Genomic DNA, 23,338 nt, shown 5'->3' with positions numbered 1-23,338 from the left:
ATTTGCAGACAGTTACGTGACAGAAGTCGATGGTACAAAAACAACTTTTGAATAAACAGTGTGAACATATTGGCCCATTAGTGACTGAGCTAACCAGCTTTTTTCCTCCTCAATAACTTGGCCAAGTACAGAGAAAATAGAAAGAAGGTTGAGGAGATATTGTGACTGACTAGCACCAGCATGTTTCCAGCTCTTGTTGTTCGTTCTTGTGTTAGCTGTTAGTTCACCAGCAGTTTTGTCCCTCAGTCACCAAGCTTATAGTCCTAAATATTTTTTATGAAAATGTATCAAACAATTAACTAACACAACTACAGAAAGGACAACTGTACTGTGCTGAACTATAGATAACAGAGATTAAGAAGTGAACGAAAAAGGGAATTGCATATCACCTTCAACTGTACATAAAAGGGCAAGATAATTACGGAGGAAACACAGGAGAAATCTGATAGAGGATGCAACATATACATTTTTAAGAAGTCAGAATCAAGGTCAAGGAATGAAGGAGGGAAGTGAATTGTCAAATCACAGCAGGGGGCTTTGGGAAGGATTTTGAACTCTATCAGAAAGAGAAGTGAGGAGTCTCCTCAGCCAGCTGGTCCTGAGGCTCACCTCCTCTAGGCCTCAGGACAGCCCACACACAATCTGGCCCAACCAAATTATAGCTAAAGAAAAAGACAATTACATTAACTGTTGGACATCTACCCACAAAAACTCAAAGCAAATGTCAATACTATTTGGCTCTAAACAGACAGTACACAGTGGCAGACTACCTGACCACTGTGACTGATCAGAAACTAAGAACGACATTAACTAGCTCGGTCATAGAGACTGGCTGACACAGGCAGACCTGGCTGCCAAGAGAAGACACATATATGAAGATATTAGAACAAAGTTCTTTACAAAAATTAAATGTAAATTCCAAGATGCAAAGGTTATGCACACACACAATCTTCAGTCATCAAACAATCTTTCACAAACACACACACACACACACAAAAACCACACACACGCACAAAACACATTTACTGTTTTCTGCCATTTTATTGTTCTATTTATTTATTTTATGTAATGAATTTTTTTTTCATCTCATTATTGAATTGTATTATCACTTGGTACTATTGTTCATCAGACATTCATGCCAATAAAGCATACTGAACAGAACTGAAAAAAATGAGTCACAGAGGCAGAGAAAGGAGAAAAAATTATACTAATGACAGAAAGGGACACTGTCAACGTTTAGTCACTGATCATCCTGATAAGAACCAGAGAAGAAGAGTGCTCCGAATCCTTTTTATCAGCCAGAGTAAACACAAATAACAAGAAGAAAAGCAGTTAGTATAAGTGGAACCTCGATGTGTCATCAGTCCTCATAACTCACAGCCCTGTTATCTGTGACTTAAGATACAGTTTGTGTGTGTGTGTTTTGTAGGAGTTTTACAGGTAAAAAAAAGAGGTGAGATGACACATTTCATCTTATTTTAGTTTCTTCTGCATCATTAGGCCCAGTTAGCATGGCAACCTCAGTTTAGACTCATGCAAGTTCAAACTGTGATCTGTTCCTACACACGTCCAAACGCACATACGCAATCATACAGAGTAATCTCAGTTGTTGACTTTGTTTTGAACAATACCTGCACTCTCTGTCCTTTCACTGCCTTAGCAACAGGTGAAACTGAGTTGAACCCTGCAGATTAGGTGCTATTTCTGTGTGGGGTGTGGTAGGAGAGAGAGAGAGATTGTAGTTGTTGAAATTAGGTTCACTTCAATTCTCTCTGTGTGTTTTTGTGCATGTTAATGTGTGTCTACCCAAGTATATGCTGCTTACATGTGCTGACTTTGGTATATCTGTACATTTAGTATATCTGTGTGTTTCCATGATGTTAAACATAAACAGTAGATAGACGACAGGTTTCTATTCCTTCCCTCTGCTCTGCTCTCCTCTCTTGCAGACATCCTCCCCTTTGTTCTTATTCATCCCTCATTTATTTTTCAGATCTGAGAGCAAGCAAGCACTTTAGATAGCAGGCTTCTTGCTTTTCACAGTCTGAGTGAGCCTGCTGGCTGTCTCATATTGTAATCTATGACTAAACTAAGTCTGGAACAAGGCTGCAGACTGCAGACAGGACTGGACATTGCTGTTAATCTGTTGATTGATTGCTGACTTGAAGTTGAATCCCACAGATATGAGGGAGTTCAAGCCAAGTTCCACATAAGATCAACTCTCACTAATCACCACCATTTATATTAATGATAATCTCATAAATAACAGTATGATAAATCACTGTCATTACTTCATGTGAACCCAGAGTACATGCCATTACAGTGGCCCATCAAAACCTGACCTCATTACATTTATCATGGATTTATGGGTTTTGTGTGCATACAAGTCAATAGATTGTGACATATAAAAATGGCTTTGCAGGCAGTGCTGATGGGCAGTACGGCGTGCTGCAGAAAGAGCAATTTGTTCCTGAGAAAAGGTCAATGTGCATAACAGAGAACATTTAAATTTAAAGAGATAAAGCTTCACAACAAATACATTGTAAATGCCTTTCAGACTTTAACAGTAAACCATAAGTCAAGCAGTTTTACATGATGGTATCATGTTTGAGAGGTAAATGTTTTCCATAAAATTTGCTCTGGCAAACTGCCTACTTAGCACCTAGTAATACTTCTGTAACATTTTCTACACAGCTGAAGTGTAAGTAAAAGCAGGTACATTGTCAGAAAAACATGCAAAAGAATAGAACATTCTGAGGTTATTGAATATATTGCATATATTACATACTGCAAACCAATAACAAGAAGCAATGAAGGGACACTTTAAGGGCTGTCTGTTGATTACACAATCATTTCAAAGGGGTAAATTGACTCTAAAGTGAGATTTTGCGAGCTGAAAAAGCCATACTACTTTTGTAGGAATGGCTGGAAATTGATTTGGCATCAATAACCAATATTAGTGATTTGCTCTCACAGAAAGTCATGAATTTTAGATAAAGATAAGATTGTAATGTACAATACAGAGTTTACATAGTAAAAATGATTAAACTATCTTAAAAATTTTGCACATAAGGTTTAGTATCAGTCCCTCTCGAGACTGATCAACAGTCAAACCAGGACATTTCTCTTAACGCTTTTGCATCCTTGAGACAGTTTCCATTTAAAGTCCCACCATAACCTCCATTTCACTCACAACTCTCCCTCTAGATAAATCTGAATTTATTAGATAAAACCAACAAGAGACTGTGTCAAATTGACCTCAGGCCAGTCCACTGTGTTTCATAGAAAGAGAAGATGATCATACACTATGTGTACAGTCAATACAGATTGATTAAATAAAACTGACTTGGAAAATCTGTTAAAAGTCCATCTGGACACCATTGTGACAGGACAGTGGCTCCAGGGGGAGGCCCATGCCACTGCACCTTAGACGTTGCCAGATAATCATTAGATGACATTTGGCTGTGTGAAGGGTAATCTACCAATCGCACAGTGGCTTTGCCAGTCTTGTGTGGCGCAGATGTGGAGTCGAAGGGCAGAGTTAATCCTTTCCAGAGTCTGACGGCGTGCGGTTCACATGTACCTTTCATCAAAACAGCAGGTCACCAATGATGAACTCCAAAATGAAAAATAAAAGACTTATTGCCAGTCCGCCCACCTGTGATCAGCCCACCATGTGCAAGTGGAGGGGAAAAATAAATGCAAAAAAATGAAAATGCTTTTGCCCTTGTAGTGACTCCATTAAGGAGCTTAGTGAGCAGAGAATTCACAATACCAGAGTGAGAGAGTGCTGCACTAAATGTGTGCACGTGTGCACATGTGCACATAGCCACACACACATATATATGTTTGGCCACACACATGCATGCTCGCTCACATATCCATGCAGCAAAACATCGTCCAAACAGTGAGTGGAGACTGTTAAAAAGTGACTGCATGGCTACTGAAAAAGACATCAAATTACTGTTTAAGATGAATTAGTTCCAGACAGGGATAAAAAGATTATAAAGTCACTAAAAACCCCCAGCGTGGCTCGGACATCTTCTCCTTAAATTAAAAGAGGAACCTGCCAGTGCTGGGACAGAGTGCAAGAGATAGAGGGGGGTAGTGAGGAAAACCAGCAATGGAGGAAAATCTCATCATAGAGAATGAATTATATAATAGCTTCCACACGCAAACCCACTGCTGTAATCTGTGGCTGGGCCAAGGGAGGATTCTTGCATTAGGTTTTTTTTTTTGTTAATGCCATCGAATAGCTTTAGATTATCGTACCACACACAGCAACCCCCACCTGTTTTTTCTCTCCTCTCTAGTGTATCTTTCTTTCTTTTTTCCCCTTTCTTTCATTTGCCCTCCCTCTTTTCTCTGCGAACAGACAGAGCAGGCATTTAAAATGCCATGGTGGTTTCCCACTGAAATGGAAGACACCAACCCAAAGTCCACATAATGCACTTTTGTGTGGAAATTGTGCACACACTCTATACTCACCAGCTGTCTTCATTAAATTGTACAATTACACTACATTTGTGTTGCAGAAATCTAAATCACAATAACTTGATTGATCAGCATTTATCAAGCAAAAATGGCAAATATTTGCTGACCCTACCTGGCAAATGTGAAGATTTGCAGCTTTATTCTGTGTAATGTCATATCATTGTAAATTTGATATTTTTAAAAATATTTAAGATTGCATTCTTGAAACTCGTAACAGGTATTTGTCATTGTTTCCTCACATTTTATCGAATAAACAATCAGTACACTGGCAAAAAGAAAATAATCAAGAAAATCATTAGTCTCAGCCTTACGTTGTGCACATATGCTTCAGATATATACGGCAGATATATTAGCACATTTCAACACACTCACACCTTCTGTTCCCAGCAGACATTGTTTGTTGTTCCCCTTGACTAATATGTTGCCAGTGTTACCACACAGGCGGTGGTGATTATGCAAAAACATTATGTCAACATAACTCAAAAAAAACGCCTCTTCTCCTCCAGCAATTTTGTGTCCCCGACCCGCTGTCTTTCTCTCTTTCTCTTCCATCATTATCTGACAGTGGATATCTTGCACTAAGGGGGCGTTTGTTATATTCAAAGCTCTCATTACGGATGTGCAGTTAATTGTCAAAAATTAAACATGTGCAGTAACGTGAAAACATATTCATAGATTCTGCCTCTGACAGGAGAAATCCAGTTCCATCTGCCCCCTCCATATGCATGCACATGTGTGTAGACACGCACATGCACACACTCACACACACACACACACACACAAACAAACAAAATGTTGCTGTTGCCCCTGCACCCTGCATATTCAACTTCAAGAGAAATTGAAATGCCATTCACAGAGCAGTTCCCTTAATATTATTGAAGATCCTCCTGTATGTTTAATGTCAGCCTCTTATAATGAAACCTTGAATGTTGTTTACGTGGCAAATGGAGAGGATGAGATGAATAAAAATAGAAGTAGAGGTAAGGTGGGAGTTGTTTGTGGCTCAATATGGCTAGAGCTGGAATTGAGTTTTAGGGGTTAGTGAGGAAAAGCATATGAAAAATGCCCACACTTGTGTTGCTGTAAGGCATTCTGGAGTATACTGTTCACCAAAAATGCTCACAGTATGTTGTTCTCTGTGGAGATGTGGATAGAGACAGGGAAAAGCAGAAAATTTAGGAGCAGCAGAAGAAGACGATTTAACCAGGAAAAGGCAAAAATGTGGGAGAATAATGAGGAAGAGGAGGCAAAGGACAGGAAATGACTGGCCAGGGATCGATAAGGAGCGAGATGTTTTGGAGAGATAAGAAGATGTAACAGTGGAGATTAAAAAAAAAAAAAGAAAAAAAAAGCAGTGGCTCCTTTACCCAGAAACCCGACACAACCCCCCCCTGCCCCCCTTTCCTTTTCTCTCATCTCTCCTCCCTCCCTCTCTCCCTTCAATCTCCCCTCCACTCAGCTTCCCTCTGCTAGTTACCACGGCAACAGGCGAGGGGCAGAAGGGAGATGGAGAGAGAGAGAAGTGTGCCGACTAGCAGCTAAGTCAACTGAAGAACAGCGTATTTCTGATGAAGAGTGGAGCAGATTTGTTGCACCAGTTAGAGGATGGCTTGGGTGCCTTCAAAGAGCCTGCTAGTTTACTTTATGCAAAAGCCTGAAGAAGAGTTCACTGAAACAGCAAATTATGCCAAGAAGGCAAACTAAATTATGCTGCTGTGTGGAAGTTGCTCAGAAGATAATTCAGAGGGGAAAACAAGAACATGTTGGCCCTCTTTTAAGAGAAAAGAAAATCAGCTGCTACTCTTGTTCAAAAGCCACCTAAAAGAACGAATGTTGAAAATACGCTCTTGAAAATTAAATACAGTTTATTGTTATGTTGTTTTTAGGGATGATAGGTTCAGTGATAAAAAGTGCAGCTCTGAGCTCTGTCTTTGCAGGCTGAGGAGCCTGTTAGCTGCTCTTGACTGTGATGTAAACAAGCCCAGTGTTGTGGCTGACCTGCTAATCCTTTTCAGAGCCTCACCTTTAGCCTTTATCAATACCTGTTCCCTTACTGCTTAGCCCTGTCTTTTCTCTGCACCGCTCCCCTCCCCCACTTGTATCCCTGCTGCCTACCTCTGCCTCTACTGTTCATTACATCTCTTACCTGTATCTCTCTGTAATTTACCCCCCGGTCCATGTCTCTTAAATATTCCCCAGTAAGCCTCCCATCTTAAATCTTTTGTTTACAGCCTGTGCTTCTCATTTATCCTAATAATAAGACCGAGCTGCAATTTCTCTGCAGTGCAGTTTCTGAACATATCAGAGATGTGGGAAGTCAAAGGTCTGGAACTAGGTTAGCCTCTCACTGCAGTTTCACACCAAATTCAATTCCATGAAGCAAGCAGAAGTCAGAAGACCTATAACCATGTGCACACAGCATGATGGGTTTTGGATGAAGACATGAGCCGGATGTGCTACGTACAGATTTGAAGCTAATGCTAGCTAATTAGCTCTTCCAAATTGACTGTTACATGACACTTTTGACATGACTTTGAAAATGATTTGATCTACCACCACACAAAGACTGTTGTTTCTCTAGTGAGTAATATTACACGAAGTAGCCTATACTGTTTTAGCCGCTACTTTGGTTCTGCTACGCTAAATACCAGCTAGCGGGCATAACTATTTTTAGTGTAAACACCTATCCAATTAGCAGGCCAGAGCAAGACAATGAAAAGGATTTCAAAAGGAATAAAACCATAAAATGGAAAACATGCTTACTACAACAATGTTAAATTACGTAAAAAAAAAAATGTTCCTTCAAGCTTATGTTTTCTTGTTGCCATGCAAAACCTCCTACTAAAAGTCAGCACTGGTTTGTTTTAACCACAACATTTCCCTAACCTTAACCAAGAAATTTTAGTTGCCTAAACCTCGACAGACCTTTGTGGTGGCAAATCAGAAAATACTCATATGAATCATTTTATTGTTTAGGTATGAGGAGAAGTTAAACATACAATACCCATATATACAAACAAAAAAATCCAATGACTTCATGATGTGAAGCAGCATGAAATTTGCAGTAATGTTTAGCCATCAGTGTTCGCAGTAATTCATTTACTCCTACAGTACCCTATCCTGCCTTTCTTCTCCTTATTTCTTTTTCGCCCTCTTCACATTTTGATCTTCTGTCTGCCCTGTGTGTCTTAAGGGTGCCAGTTGGTCATCCAAACATACCAGCGGCTCTGACAAATCTAATCCTGTCACATCAAACATGGACACTTGTCATACTCTCTTTCTCTCTCAGTCTGTGTTCCCTTACTTAGGTTTATCAATAGCTCATAGTTCATGGCGGGTCACCTGGCGCCAAACTGTATCCAACCTCACACAGGAGCCCTCACACACACACACACACACACACACACACAAGCACAGACACACACACACAACACACACAAGCACAGACACACACAACCAGAAGGGATGTTCCGGTGCTTCAGGCCAGTGACATAAGGACTGAGGGGGCTGCACTCTCCCCTGCTGACAGACCTTTATCCTGCATGGCACGCACACACATACACATACACATACACACTCACAATCACACTCAAATGCTAAGGCAAATGTGTGTGCTCGCATCGCACAAGAAGAGAAGGAATACTCTCGGCTCATGCAAGATAAGAACACCTCTCCATCCACATGTGCACATACACACACATTTTAATCAGAGACACACACACACACACACACACTCTTCCAGCTGTTGCAGGGCGTCACAAAGCCGATTGTGTCTGACATTGCCTGGGTGTTAGTTCCATCCTCTTGGGAGAAGATGAAGATGAATTTCTGTCATACCGACCAGTAATAATGGTTTTACCCTCATTGTCTAGTCCAGGACCCTTTGATCTCCAATCAGGGGGCTTCAGAGCTTCTTGGGTTCAATTTGGTTCAGTTCAGGTAAATCACTAATGACATTTACCAGTGTAGCTTATTTAGATGAATATTCAAGGAGCAATATTTCCAAAGCAACCAAATACAAATAATCCCAGAAGCATAAACATTAAGATATTTGAGGGCTCATACTGTAAACAGTATGTGGGTGGTGAAGAATTGGTAGGGAGGTATTTACTGTAGATAAATTAGTGAGCAGAATCACTTTTGAATATTATTATTTGTATCATTTGCAAACAGTTATGCAGATATCTATTCTTCCTCTGCATGCACTGCATTTGCACTGTACGTACCCTATATGTATTTCTGCTGCATTGGTAAGGTTGTTGGTGACAGTGCTCTATTTATTATAGTATAGTCTCTGTGTGTAATCCTGCATCTGTAAGCTGCTAAAATGGAAATCTAATAATAATATATTCTAATACTGTTCACTTATCCATATCTCTCCCTGTCTCCCTCTGTCTCCCTCTCTCTCTCTCTCTCTCTCTCTCTCTCTCTCTCTCACACACACACACACACACACACACACACACACACACACACACACACACACACACAGGTATTTAAGTGCTGTTGATGAATGTGAACTGACTGGCTGGCTCTGGAGATAAATTGAAGAAGATCAGCCCTACTGAGGCAGACAATAACTCACATCTAAGACAGTAGTAGCTCACATAAACACACACGCATGCACGCACACACAAGAACACACATGCAAACATTTTATTATTCTTGTGTTAATTAAAATGATGTATACCCATTAGAAAACAATTTCCCATTGTATTTTTTAAACACTAATAAATAACAGATTGATCCTGAGAGAGGTTAAGTGTGTCCCATTTTCCTGCCACTACACTGCTACATAAGTGTACTGTATGTAAGGATCTCCATGACGATAATAACTGTGGCAGTTACCTTGGCAACAGATTAGGCAATCAAGTGAGAGTTAAATAGGAACACAGGCATTAAAAATAGACTTTCTAAAATCTACTCTGAGTGATCATTCAGAAATGGATCAATGGCAGGAATGGAAAGAAGTGACACAAGCGAGCGGTCACCATGGCAACAGAACAGCCAGCAGGAGCTTTGTTTTTTTGGGTACGGTTGTAAGGTGTTGATGGAGGGGTGAAGCATGAGCAGGAGAAAGAGCAGCAGGAAAGAGGAAGAGAGCGAAATGCGTGGGCGGGAAAGGAGGAGAGGGGGGTCAATGGAGGGAAATACAGAAAGAGAGAGAAAGAGAGAGAGAAACGATGGGCATAATCCGGATTAAATCTGTGGGTTTTGGACAATCCCGAGTTAGGGCCATCACGTCCATGCCAACTCCCCACCCACAGCGGCTCTCCCGTGCCAAGCCCCAACCCAAATCAGCCGCTCTGGCACATGCAGGGAGCCTCCATGACACACAAGCAGACAGCACATGGCCGTGCAGGGAACATCCCAAACACACTCAAATATTTTTATAGTGTTTTTTTTATCTACCACTAAGGCTACAATAGAAAAGAAATCAGAAATATGATTGAGAAAGGTCCTTGTTATATATATTAACACATCTCATTGATCTGTATATAGTTGGATTCAATTTACACACTAAAATCTTGCTGTATTTGTTTTTCTTGGATAAATATTGTATGTAAATGTAGAAAAGGTGATTATTTATTATTGTTTATCATATTATATATATTATACAGTTATTATTATATATTTTATTATTATTATTGATACATTATCAGTTAAGCAACATTTTAATATATATGAATGAATATTATAGCTGTTTGAGGAGCCATCAAATTTTTATAGAGTTCGACTGTTTATATGATTCAACATTGCATCATATTTTATTGACTGATCGTATGTTTTGTATTCTAAATCTAATATACTATTCAGCTCATATGGGACAAAGAAACTTACTGTGACATTTAAGCTTACCTATATTTGAACATTTCTGCACTTTTATTGCTTTATATGCTCATTTTTACACTTTGTAAGTTATACATCTGAGTTCATTTGAGATCCAAGGTCCATCCTTGATCATGGAAATTCCCATTTGTCATGAAATTGTACTGTTTAATTGAACATGGATGTCCTTAAACAAGCTAAAAATGCATGATGAGGAAGATTGTGTGATTTGATCAAAAGCCTCAGAACAGCTACTCAGTGGACTTTGTGGTGAGATATATTTTATAATGTTATAATAATACTTTAATGTCATTCCCTATACTTCACTACCATGTCTGAATTCCAAATACTGTATCAAGTCCATCGAATACCGAGTTCACACATAATATTTACTGTCTGAAAGCTTAGTAAAGTGAATAGCATTTGAAGTGAAGCTCTATCTCTACTATCCACCATCTGATAGGACGTGAATGCTGCATCCTCATTTCATAATGTCACACAGATGCCTGTTGGGAGATACAGCTCCCTCCACTAAAATGGCATCCAACACTATGAGTCCTGCTGTTCTCATTCGACAGGTTTCGAAGGCTAAATTTATCTGCTTCACATTACAGCACTGTCTACCAAGAAGCCTTTTCATAATTGGCTAGGAGAGCGGTGTGAATGTAGCATATTGCCGAGAGACAAACACACTCCCTGCGGCTCCACTTCACTGCTTAATTGAAGAATCTGTGAATGAGATTGTGTGTGGAGCGTATGTGTGGTGAAGAATGAATGCATTGTCACACATTATCTGGTTGCTCATATGATCAGCTGCAAAGACGCAGACTGTGAATTTTGGCAACATGCACACGTGTGTGTGTGTGTGTGTGTGTGTGTGTGTTTCTACCCCTGAGTAATGAATAAATATAGTAACCACGCTGCAAGTTCGCTTACGTGCATGTTTGTATATTTGGATGACCATCTGGTTATGAGTGCATGTGCACACGTGTGAGGGAGCAGTGAATCAGATGTCTCCTTACAGTATGTTGGTGTTGATGTGTGTGTTTTATCAAGGTATAAGGTGCTTAACTGGTGTACTCTCATGTTTTTTTTATTCATGTTGAGTCAATAACGCTGTGCAGAAGCTGACACTACCTCTGAGGAACAGTCATTACTAACACACACTCAAAAGTGCTCAAAGAGACGAGCATGCCGTTCAGCAGTCTAAGTGACTCTTCACCCTCACCTTGTTCATTAGAGACCCCCAGTAAAGTGTGAAGATGCAGCCAATGATGGGAGCTCAGGCGGGTAGGGATAAGGAGAATAAATCAATGGCAGAAGACTGCGTCCTTTTCATCTTCAAAGAGTGAGATGGAGTGAGATAAAGTGCGGAGGCAGAGTGAGAGAGAACAAGACAGAGAGAGAGAGAGAGAGATGTGTAGAGGAACGGTTTTATCCTAACATAATGATCAATCAAACAAAACAAGAATGTCAGCTTTATGATCCCCGCCTAGAAATGCTGTTAGTCATCTGTAATAAAAGCAGATTGTATAAATAAGACAAGTTCACAGCCACAAGCTCACACAAATAGAATCAACTGAGAAGACTTCAAAAGCCGCTGCATTTCTCTGTACCAAACAAAGATCAAAGTTGGCTATTTGTATTAGTTGCATTCCTCATATTTTATATAATTTTGTTTATTTCACTGCACAAGAGAGTCAGATATTCTGTATCAGTGAGCACAGCTGGTTCAGCATGAAACTGATTACCATCCAAACATTTCTTTACCAGCAAACCATATATGTACTGTGTGTTTTAGTAATCACACTTCTCAAAGATCATCTGCTAGGAATGTTTGCTTACATTTTGAGTTACCATAAGTCCTTTAAAGGGCACTACACCTATTTTAGACATGAAGTTCAGTTTACTCCTTCTGAGGAGTCCTAAGCATGTGAAAACAGTTGTATAATCACTCCTGTAGCGCCGAAGGGAGCTTTCCAGTCTGAAAAAAATGACCCTGATGATGTCATAATGATGTCATCTGGGTTATCTTGGCTTGCTTGAGAGATTTTATCAGAGCCTGCATTGAAAACTGGAGGTGTGGGGTTTGAAAGAATTTGGCTTTAATGTGGCATGGGGGTCTAAGGAAAGGTAACCAATTGCATTATGGGAGTTGTAGGATCCAGTGATTTTGGAGCTTTCACCTCACTCATTTATGTTGTGTAATTATGCTATATGATATACTATACTGCATGTTTTACTTGAAATAACAACATTTTAATTAATATAACTCTACTAAATATTAAATGCCCTGTAATCCTTATTAGACCATGTTTAAAAGGACTGACAGCCTTGTAATAAAGATGGCATGTCATGTTTTTCATTACATCATTAACACATCCATGCGTTGTAACACCTCACTTTGACTCCACTAGAGACGGTCTCCATATTCTGTCATTGAGAAATCAGCTCTCTGTATGACAATGCCGATTCATGTTACAAGGTAAATTGCCCCTCTAAGATAAAGGTGATGCCAACATGGCAGAAAATCTAGTTGCAGAGATGTGAAACGTGTCTGAGGTAGCTAAATCCTGACATCGCTCTTATCATCATGTGGTAATGCAGATGAGAGCAGGGACTGCTTGTCAGGTTGGTGTGTTCAAGTATTGATTTTTCTGACAACATACTGTAGATCTCAGCAGGTGATTCTCAGTCTTTAGGTGTCAGATCTGTCCTTGAAGGCACCATCAGGGATGAATACTCAAACTGTATCATGCTTTCAAACTGCATTACCACTTTAAAAATAACTAAAAATATAAAGGCAACAGATTGATCACAGTGATTGATTAACAATTTCAAGTAAATGTGTGTAGTGCAAGTTGATTTTCACTGCCCTGTAGTCAAATGAACTGCAAAAATGGCTCGTTTATCAATCTAAAACACTAATGAGGACTAATAGCGCCGCTGGAGTAAAATATATAACTACATTTTTAAGGTCTGCTACAGTCGGCCATATTGAAGCTTTAAAAATAAAATATTCTTTACATATGAACATATGACTGGCGGCTAGTGTTGCAGGGTTGCTCTCCTGTGTTTTTTTGTGTGTATGTGTGTGTGTGAGATAATGTCCGGGTTAAACTAACCCCCCAGTATCATTCTAACACTGACCTGCTCTGTCCTCCAGCGAGGTGCTAACACTAAACCTATAAGCCTGCTGAGTCACCCTGCCAGAGACAGCTTCTCCCCAAGGCCCTGCAAGGTGAAATCTGTCTGAACTCTGACCCTTTCACCTGCTCATATCTCTCTGTCTTTATCCATTCATATCTTTCACTCTCTCCCCTCTCTCTTCAAATTCAAGTTATTGTATTTCAGCTGGGTCTTACCTGTCTCTCTCTTACTATTATCTCCACTCGTATCTTTGTCCTCTTTCCTCTTTACTATAGTTTTTGTATTTTTTAAAAAATCTAAATTATTAAAACAACTCTCTTTTTGCTCTTCTCCTGCACAGCCATGTATTAATTTCCATTCTCTCCTCCTTCTTATTCTTTATTGATGTGTCCTTCATTCATTTCTATATCTCTCACACACAAGATTCCCTGAGTTTTTCCATTGGCTAGTGTTTCCTCCTCAATGTATAATGTAATAAATGGTAATGTTGCACATTACCAACATTTATCGCAGATGTCAAATTGATGTAAGATTAGCAGTAACACAACGTTTAAAGATGAGGATGTAGGGTTTATCTTCCAACATAATGTCTGATGAACACACACACACTTGCATTAGGAGCTTAATCGATTAATCCATGAGCCAAGTAAACAGCATGTCAACCCTGACCTTAGCATATGTGGATTGTGAGGATGAAGAGAGGGAGAATAAGGAGCCGAGACACATAGAGAATGAGGGGGGGGGGGGCGAGTGGATGTGAGGTGTAAGCAGAAAGAAATGAGAACACAAGCTGCATAATTACATGCAGTTGCTCTCTCTTTCTCCTCTGGCTACAACTCGGCATCTCCAGCAGTCCCTATGGAGATTGGTTGTAGTATTCCAGTCGTGAGAGGCTGTGAGCAGCTACAGAGCTTCTCTCCTCTGCTCCCGGGGCTCATTTTCCAAGATGTTTGTAGTACAGCTAGAGTAGATCTGTTCCACTATCAGTGCTGATGTGAACAGTAATGCACACTCAGGGAGCATCTTCAATAATAAACGTATCTTTGACATTATGATTATTTTGCAGAGTGTTGTTCATTAATTTGAAGTTTTATCAGCAGATGGATGCTATATGTTTGATATGCATCTGCCTCCCACCAGTGATTCATAATCTCCCTATGGAGCATGTGAGGTCATTTTAATAACCACCTTCTTATGGCAGCACGGAGAAGGCACTGACATCACAGCTGACAGCATCCCGGAGGTCATTACATATAGATGGAGGAAGTGTGAAAGCAGGGACAAGGAGGGACAGGATGAATAAATGTCAGAGGTCTCACATGGCCTTCTGTAAGTGTTTCTTTTTAACAATCTCTCAGGGGACTCTGCCGCAAGCCAGGCGATATCACAGCCTCTTTCTCACTTTCTTTTTTTCATTTTCTCCCCTGTAGTATCGCGCACATTTGCTAGATAAGCCTCATACCGTACAGACAAAATCATCCATCACCTCCGTGAGGGTTGCAAGCGCTCCATGGGGATTTGCTAAATAAAAGCCTAATGATCTAAAGGTCATGTGACGACAGAGCCGTACCTGTCAACAAACACAGGCACGCTGAGCCTCATGTAAACACTGCTCACTAATAAATATTGGTTTTGACTCGGTGGCTTGTGACTTGCGTTGGACTGTGCTGAAAATGTGGCGCACACACGTGCTTTCCTAGACGAATGAGCTGACAGCATCTGAGTGACAACACTCATTTGACTCAGGAGAGCCATGCTGAGAAGTCATGCTGAGCAGCTGGCCTACGTTGAGATTGAGTGTATGGCTCCTGATCACCTCCTGTAAGGTGTACACGTGCAAAGGCATGCTGTGATGCAAAGAAACCTTCAACTTCAACTATTTCTTCTTCCTCATGGATTCCACCACCTATTCCATATCTATTGCTACTCCTGGGACTTTTTGTGTGTAAGTGCAACACCGTAAATGCTTTAGAAGAGAAACTATCCAAAAGTGTAAGCTGTTATCCCTATTTGTACGATTAATCATGTCAAGACAACACAAGCTCTTGGAGAGAGATTGGGGAAGCAGTGTGATGCAGCCAGGACAAGACTATGATGACCAGCTTTTCACCCTGCCTTTGAGTATGGCCATTCGGAACACGTATAAACACTTTTGCCGTCAGACATGGTCAGCAACACATTGTGCAATCTAGTTGGTTTGACACATACGGATGCCTCTCTATTACCGTATTGACCCTATGTAAGACAATTTCTTGTCCAGGATATGTGACAGGAAATATGTTTGAAAAAGTGAAGGATGTATATTTGAGGACTAGACAATTGCATGTTTACAACATCAGATATTCTTTTTGAGGAGAGAGAGAGCAATATGGGTTGTTAGTTGCTAGGCTAGTGAGCTTCTTTAAGTCTGTTTATAGCAAGTCTTTTGGTGTTAAGTCAGCCCTAAAAGAGTTTCGGAAGCCCAGTTTCTGACAACTTGTGTAACATGTTCTTTTGCCACAGAGGACATAATTCCTGGCGAAGCATCTAACAATGTCTGTACTGAAGAAACAAAGAAAGCAGCCAAAAATCATAGATGCCAGAGAGTGACATGATAAGCGGCTCAAAAAGACAGTCTGAAATCTTCTAACAGCCAGTGAAACTTGCCAGAGCCTGACAGGAGAGTGTGTGTGTTCTGCTTTTTGTGTGTCACTTTAAGAAGAGAGTAAACATCAAGGATTCATCTTTAAGTGTTTTGTAACTTCAAAAACTTTTCTTCCAAAAGCAGGTTTTGGAAAGCGGTCTGCATCTTCTTTTCAGAGTTGTCTTATGTTTGAGCCAATACGGTAGCAACACTGATTCAGAAGTGTCACTTTTGTTACATGGTGCTCAAGGTGTTTAACCACTGGTTCTGTCGTTGAGAAAGATATTGCAAAAATAAATATTTGGTCTGCTAATTACTGTGATGGTTTATTTTAATGGGCACAAAAGTCAATGAGGTACTTACAGCTTTAATCACTCACTTAACATTCCAGTCGCTGCGACCCATGAGTCCATTTGTATTGCAAATGGACAGGCGTAAAGACTGTTTCATTAAGTGCCCCGTCTTCTATCAAGCTCCACTTCCTATTCCATTATTGGAGATCAATATCAGGGTGGTGGGAGGATGGACTTGCATGTTTAGCAGTCCCACTCTGACCAATGGCAGCTCACAAATGGGACTAGAGCCTATGGGAGCAGCAACAGCATGAGTGATGTGTTGACAGTAGTTAGGTAGAGAGTGCTTCATCACGGTTCATCCTCAGAGGCTGTGTCCCAACGCGGTCCCACAGTCCATCAGATGGTCCCAGGGAAGTCGATTTACACCCGGCCCACTGCCAGTAATGGCAGGAATAAATCACAGGTAGCAGGTGAATACACAAAGACACACACACACACCTCACAGACAGGACTGAAACCCATCCAAGCAAATGTGATATGCCCACAAAGTACACCGAAGCTCACATTTTACACACAGTCTGAGTATCTGTGCAGATGCACACACACATACACACACACAAACCCTGACGGTGGAAGGGAATCTCTACAGCCGTCTGTAATCTTACACAAACAGCGAGTGTTATATTCCCACTAATGTGTGTGTGTGACTCATGTATGACGAATCGACTCGGGCCTGCAGGCTGTTGTCATGGTGGGCTCATGAGAACACATGCTGGCATGGCCTCAGGGACAGACGCGCACACCACAACCTATCCAATGCTTCCTCCTGCAGGACGGCACCTTCACTGGCCAATAGGATGCATGAAATTGCAGTGCAGGGACCAATAGGTTTTAGGATTGAGGGAGTATTAGTGTGCGTTTATAAAAATTCATGTCAGCAGTGATGGCCCAGATTAGATGGTTTTGAGCTGTAGAAAAGCCAGATGCAGGGAAGGCACTTTACTGTGGGAACATACAGACTGTCACACAGAAAATAAAGCTATAAATGGTTGACTGGCTCTTTTCATATTATCAGTAATCACACTAAGTAATTAAGAGTTTTAATAAATACTATTAATGACATCCTCAAACAATTTATCCCAACAAATATACAAGAAATAACTCATGTAACATGAAAAACAGTAAAGTAATTCTCTTTGTAGAGTTAGTAAGAATCTTCAGAAGGAGAGGACAACCTATACTCAATCAAGTAGTCAATTGGACAGTCAATCAATATGTCAGTCAATTCAGTTTACAGCTGTAAAATTGAGAGGGAATACCAGAGTTGCACTTGCAGCTTTGCGTTATACTGCACCTTACAAGTACTACGGGGTACATTGGGTCAAATCATACTTCACGATTAATTTCTTCAATCACTGTCTAGCTCACATCAGTGTCATATATGCTTTCTGTGTATTGACATTGATTAAGACAAGCGTCTACAGACATGCTAGGAGCTCTATGAGGCTGTACTGAGGTGCAGTGCTTTGAGCTTAGCACCAACCATAAAGTACAGTTATGGGTTGATGGTCATTAGTCATCATTATGTTTGTAGATATTTGATCATAAACCCAGTATTGGACAAATTAAGATCTTGACCTGATGATGGTCGAGACAAAACCATAAATATCAACCTCAAGGTGGCACTAGAAAAAAAGTCAGGATCTCCAAAATCAGTAGGATTCATGTCTCTTTCTGGGAACTATGAATGTAAATGCAAAATTTCATCTCAATATATATGAGATATGTGACACATCCTTTAATGTGTCGACCTTAGTTCAAGCCACTTGACAGCAAACGTTCACTCTGTTGAGGGTCCTTGTGAAAACCATTGAATAGCTTCTACTAGCTGAAGAGATGCTGTTGATCTAAACCTGACCTCTATACTAAAAAACTTTTATGTAGTTTTCAAAAATGCGCAACCTCAGTTTCCTCAGAGAGAGAGAGACTGTATATAATGGCTTACTGATATTTGAAAACATTTCAAAACCTATGACTCTTTGGTTGAAACAGTCTATATTATAAAATCTAAAATATTATTGTAAGTGGCTCTGGAAATGGAAACCAAATGTATTGAGGCTACACAAATACAAGTGAAACTGTACAAGGCTGTTTATAAGACTGCGTGCAAATGTTGATATTTTGAAAAAGTTGTGGCCGCTTCCTCTTGTGGATTCCTGTCATCTGAACATTTCAACTGTCTGGACAACAGATATAATCTGTGAAAAGATGATCTGAGGCTTTTTGCGGCCGGGTGTCCTGGGTGCCCTGCTAAGGTCATGACATGCAGCACCATCTCGTGACGAGACAGTCCTCTTGGCTTCCTACCAACGCCCCGCAGGCTGAGGCCATGTGTCTGCTCGCTTGTCTGTGAATAACTGCTCCTCGCTCACTTTGCCTTCACTGTCTTTTTACTCTTTCTCCGTCATCTGCTTCGTGTCTCCCACATCTTGCACTTTTATCAGTCGATTTCTGCCATTAAACTTTCTTGCTTTTCCACTCTCTTTTCCTCGAGTGCCCTTGGATATTTCATTTTTCTTCGTGCTTTTCCTCCTTAGCAACGCTCCCTTTCTCTCTCTTTGCTTTATCGCTCTCGCTGAGACCCTGCAGCCAGTATGACTAGTCCAGTTGATGAGTGACACTGTGCTTCCAGTGTCTCATGAATGAGGGACAACAAACACTGACCAATCATTTATCATAATACCAAGGGAAAGTCTAACTCACTGGTTCCCAACCTGGGGGTCCCAACCCCAAGTGAGGGTCGCCAATGCTTCACGGTGGGTCGCAAAACCTTCTTGGTTTTAAGGGGTGTAAGAAAACTTAAAAATATATATATATAAATATATTAAAAAAAAGTATATCTCAGCATTTCATTAATATCTGTGAATAAAATAAAATGTGGTTGTTAATTTTAAAGTTTAGATGTTTTTTTAGGATATAAACGAGGATAAGGGCATGGTGAAGACATGAACACAAGCTGTATCTCTGCTAAACAGCCTCGTCCTGCATTAGAAAAGCGTGCAGTTAAAACAATAGAACAACGGCAGAGCGTCAGGGGATGGAAAATACTGAATTTGTCTGAAATAAGCATAATAAGTATGTATGATAGTTAAAAATAAATAATACAAAGAATTGTATAAAACGTTCCCAAAAATATCTGCTTGTTTTATACAAACTTCCTGTGATTATTGCGTTCACTATTTGGGTTAATTGTACACTTGACAGTTGTTCTGTGCTTGTTATTTTTATGCATTGAATATGAAATTGTATGGAATATCCATAAAATATGTCACTTCGTTAGGGGTCATCAGTTTACTCAGTGATAGAACAGGGGTCCCTTAAGGAAAAAGATTGGGAACCACTGGTCTAATTGACCATTCAACCGACAGACTGCTGAGAACAAAGCTCAAAATCACATCAGTTTCATAACTCGGCATGACAAAATTCACATTCACAGCTTTGTCAGGAGAGGAAGACTCATCTTCTGCCAAAAAAAGAATATTCTACACATCATTTACTTCTTAATCTGGCTGACATTTATTCACTCAATAATTCAAGAGTTGCACTAGTCAGAGTGAGTCAGAATAGCTACAGGGGATTGGTTTAAACTGCTAATTCAGACAGTCTCTAATGAACCCATGCTGAACCTGTTTTCAAAGATGTCCTAAGAAAACCCCAAATCAGCAATATGTCTTTTACTAGATGTAAAATCATGTTTAATACTGTCTACAGTGCTGATGTACCTCTGTGGCTAAAACTCTCATGAATAATTTCCCATTCTGTGGCCTACGAGAATGAGTTATTCAAACTAAAATACACGACATCCTGGCATGTGGAAGAATACATAAATCATAACCGTCGTGACACTGCAGTAGTGACTTGTTTTTTTAGGTTGTGGTATGACTTCATACTTGACAGAGAAAAAAAGAGAAAGAGAGATCGGGGGGAGTGGGGAGTGGGGAGGGTAACTGTGGGCACACTTGTGTAACGTGATGGCTTCCAAAGCAGACTTGACGAGAGTGAGGGAGGAGGAGAGGGGGAGAGTGAAGTCATCAGCACTAAGAGGTACAGTAGGAAATAGTGAATGGAGGCAATGTGGACTTTTAAGGGGAGATGTCCTCACACTGCTCTGGCAGCTGTGATATCCAAAGCCTCTGTGTGGGCTAATAGTGTCCCTCCTGGTTCTCTAACCCTCCCATCATGTCACTCAGAGAGATTAAAGAAGCTAAAGCCCCCCTCGCCCTGCCATCAGCCACTTTGGACCAGGAATCATTGACTGGAAGCGGGGAAGGATTCATATTCAGCATTTTCAAATTCTGTACACAAATAATAGGAATATGCATCAGTGTAGATACATGTAAAGAACAGTTTGTTCTTATTTCTCTATTTCATTTTAAATTTCCACCATGCAACAATCATTCTGGAGACCACAATCGCACGCTGCGCTCTGAGGAGAACTCACCTTCCAATCATAGTAGAGTGCTGCTGCACAGCGGCCTCCAGGAGGCGCTCCAGGATGGTCCACTCTCCCATGGTTGGAGTTTGGAGGCATCCACTGGGCACAGGAAATCAAGGCTGACCCCACTTCTGGTGGGCTTCCCAGTCAGCAGGACACCAGTGCTGGTGTTAAAGTCCCTTTTTCTGACTCTTCAAGTCAGGGTCAGGCGAGGTAGGGAGCGGCTTTGGGTGGTGTGCTGAAACTGGTGTAAGACTCAAGTTAAAAGGAACCTTGAGGAAGCTCAGAGACACCCCATTGTTGCTGCTGTGATCTCCCTTTCTTCTCTTTTTATGTCTGTTAGGTGCTATAACCCAACACACACCCCCAAATGCACCTGAGATGGTTGGACCGAAGCTTGTCTCTGTGCTGGCTTCGCACACACCCACTCTAATGTGTGTGTGTCTGTGTGTGTGATTCTTCGTCCATGCACGTGCTCACGTGAGCGTGTCTTCCCACTTTCCTCTGATTACACCTGACCCTGTTTACTTCCTGACACACACACATACACACACACACACACTACACACAACTGGTCTAACGTGCACACACACCAGTGCTCATCTACTTCTAGTGAGTTTCGAGGAGCAGCCACAGCTTGTGCAAACAGACATCCATCACCTGCACACTAACACTCCGCCCTCACACACTCGTTCTTTGACAGCATCTTGTAGTACTCTGGCCGGGCTCAGGTCCATACACTCATGTGAGCCTGAGTAACCAGGGATCTGTGTCTCTGCTCTTTCTCTTCTCCTCCATCCTCTTCATTTCTTCCTCTTTCCTTCCTCCAGCTATTTTTTCAAGGGATTCCTTCCTCCTCCTCCTCCTCCTCTCTGTTGCTCCTTCCCTCTGTCCTGGTTTGGCTCAGACAGCACTGGAGAGAAGCATTGCACTCCACCACCGTCTCCTCCTCTTCTGCTCCCTCCACTTGAAACCGTGCGAGAGCCGCTGGTTTCTCCACTCGTCCTCCACCTCACTGCCTCTCTCTCTCTCTGTTTCTCTCAGCGTGCTTTATGAGAGGCAGCTCTCCTTCCTTCTCTTCCCTTCATCTTGTTTTTCCTTCCCACTTGGTTTCTCTCCCTGTTTGCGCTCTCCACCTGCCTCTGTCTCTCTCTCTGAGCAAGTAGGCAGCCAGACCGAGCGTGTGTGTAGAGGATTAGAGAGAGGAATCATCTCTCTGCTCCTCCCCCCTCTCGCTCCCTCTCACTCACTCTCCATCACTGTGTTTATCCTTCCCTCCTCCCTCTCCTCTCCATCTCTTACTGCTCTACCACCAACAACGCTACCACCACACTCTTCCAAAACACACATCTCATGATTTTTGTCGTCCATCTATGTTTTTTATCACCTTCTCTCATGCTGTGACGTGTGCATTCATAGGCCCACTTCACTGCAAGGAGGATCTGTGCTGTTTACACACACACACACACACACACACACACACACACACACAGAAGAGACATGAGAGACAGTGCCATGCCGAGGCTATGCAAGGATATTGAGTCGACACAGAGGAAGTGTGTGACAGAGGGAAAACGTGATGGAATGACTGTGTGTGTGTGATGGAATTAGCGACAGTCATCAAGATTTAGTGTAATTACTGGGAGGATGCTCTTTCCCTCTTTCACATACACTTTGTAATTATGCCTCTTTTTTTGTTAAAGGACTGAACATCACATGGTACCACTGAGAGCAGGTTCCCACATAACAATAATCATTTTCATTCTCTACTAATCTTTTTTTTTTTTTTTTGGATTTATCAATTAATTGTTTAGTCTATAAAATGTCAGAAAATAGTGAGAAAAGCCCCTCAGAGCTTGCTTGTTTTGCTTAAAATATAGTCTAAACAACAAAGAGATTCATGTTGTGATGATATAAACCTGAGAAAATCTGCAAATACTTACATTAGAGGAGCTGGAACCTACAAATGTTTGATATTTTTGCTTAATAACTGACTTAACTCGCTATAATCGATATTTTTATCGTAGTGGTGAACCCACCGAGAATTATCACCCAACTCTGTAGTCAGTTTCTCTTAGGTCTACTGAGTGTTTTAGCATCTTTTAGCTCATTGTTTTGGTTTACGGCCTAAATGTTTCAGTTCCCTCTCACTGCTCTCATGTTGTATTCTGCTGGAGCAGCTAGCAGCTGTTTTCAGTGAAGAATCTACAAAACCCCACGGTACGCTACCTACACAGTGCCTAACAGTAAAGTTAGCAACTAGCTGGTGAACATAGTGGAGCGTTTCACAGCCAAAGAGCCAAACAAAAACAGAGCTAAAAGAAGAGTGATTATTGGACTTACATTCATCAGGTGCCCAGAGACACAACTCAAAAATAACCAAAACCAGCCAAAATTGCTTCGTCTCTGCTAAATGTTTTAAAAGGCAACTGTTTGCTAACAAGTCATAGC

General features: G+C 41.0%; 1 protein-coding gene across 1 annotated transcript in view; it reads right to left on the bottom strand.

Annotated features, from left to right (window-relative positions):
- The window catches only part of LOC122984745 (gap junction delta-2 protein), a 30,464-nt gene extending 8,367 nt beyond the window's left edge, over positions 1–22,097 (bottom strand). The window contains exon 1 of the mRNA XM_044355368.1: positions 20,894–22,097. Coding sequence (XP_044211303.1) covers positions 20,894–20,964 — 71 coding nt within the window. The 5' untranslated portion in view covers positions 20,965–22,097. The remainder of the gene's footprint in view (positions 1–20,893) is intronic.
- Positions 22,098–23,338: the final 1,241 nt, after the last annotated feature.

The sequence above is a fragment of the Thunnus albacares genome, chromosome 6 (assembly GCF_914725855.1).
Source record: "Thunnus albacares chromosome 6, fThuAlb1.1, whole genome shotgun sequence".
Classification (NCBI taxonomy): domain Eukaryota; kingdom Metazoa; phylum Chordata; class Actinopteri; order Scombriformes; family Scombridae; genus Thunnus; species Thunnus albacares.
Note: the sequence above shows the minus strand (reverse complement) of the source record. Positions and strands in the feature narration are given on the sequence as shown.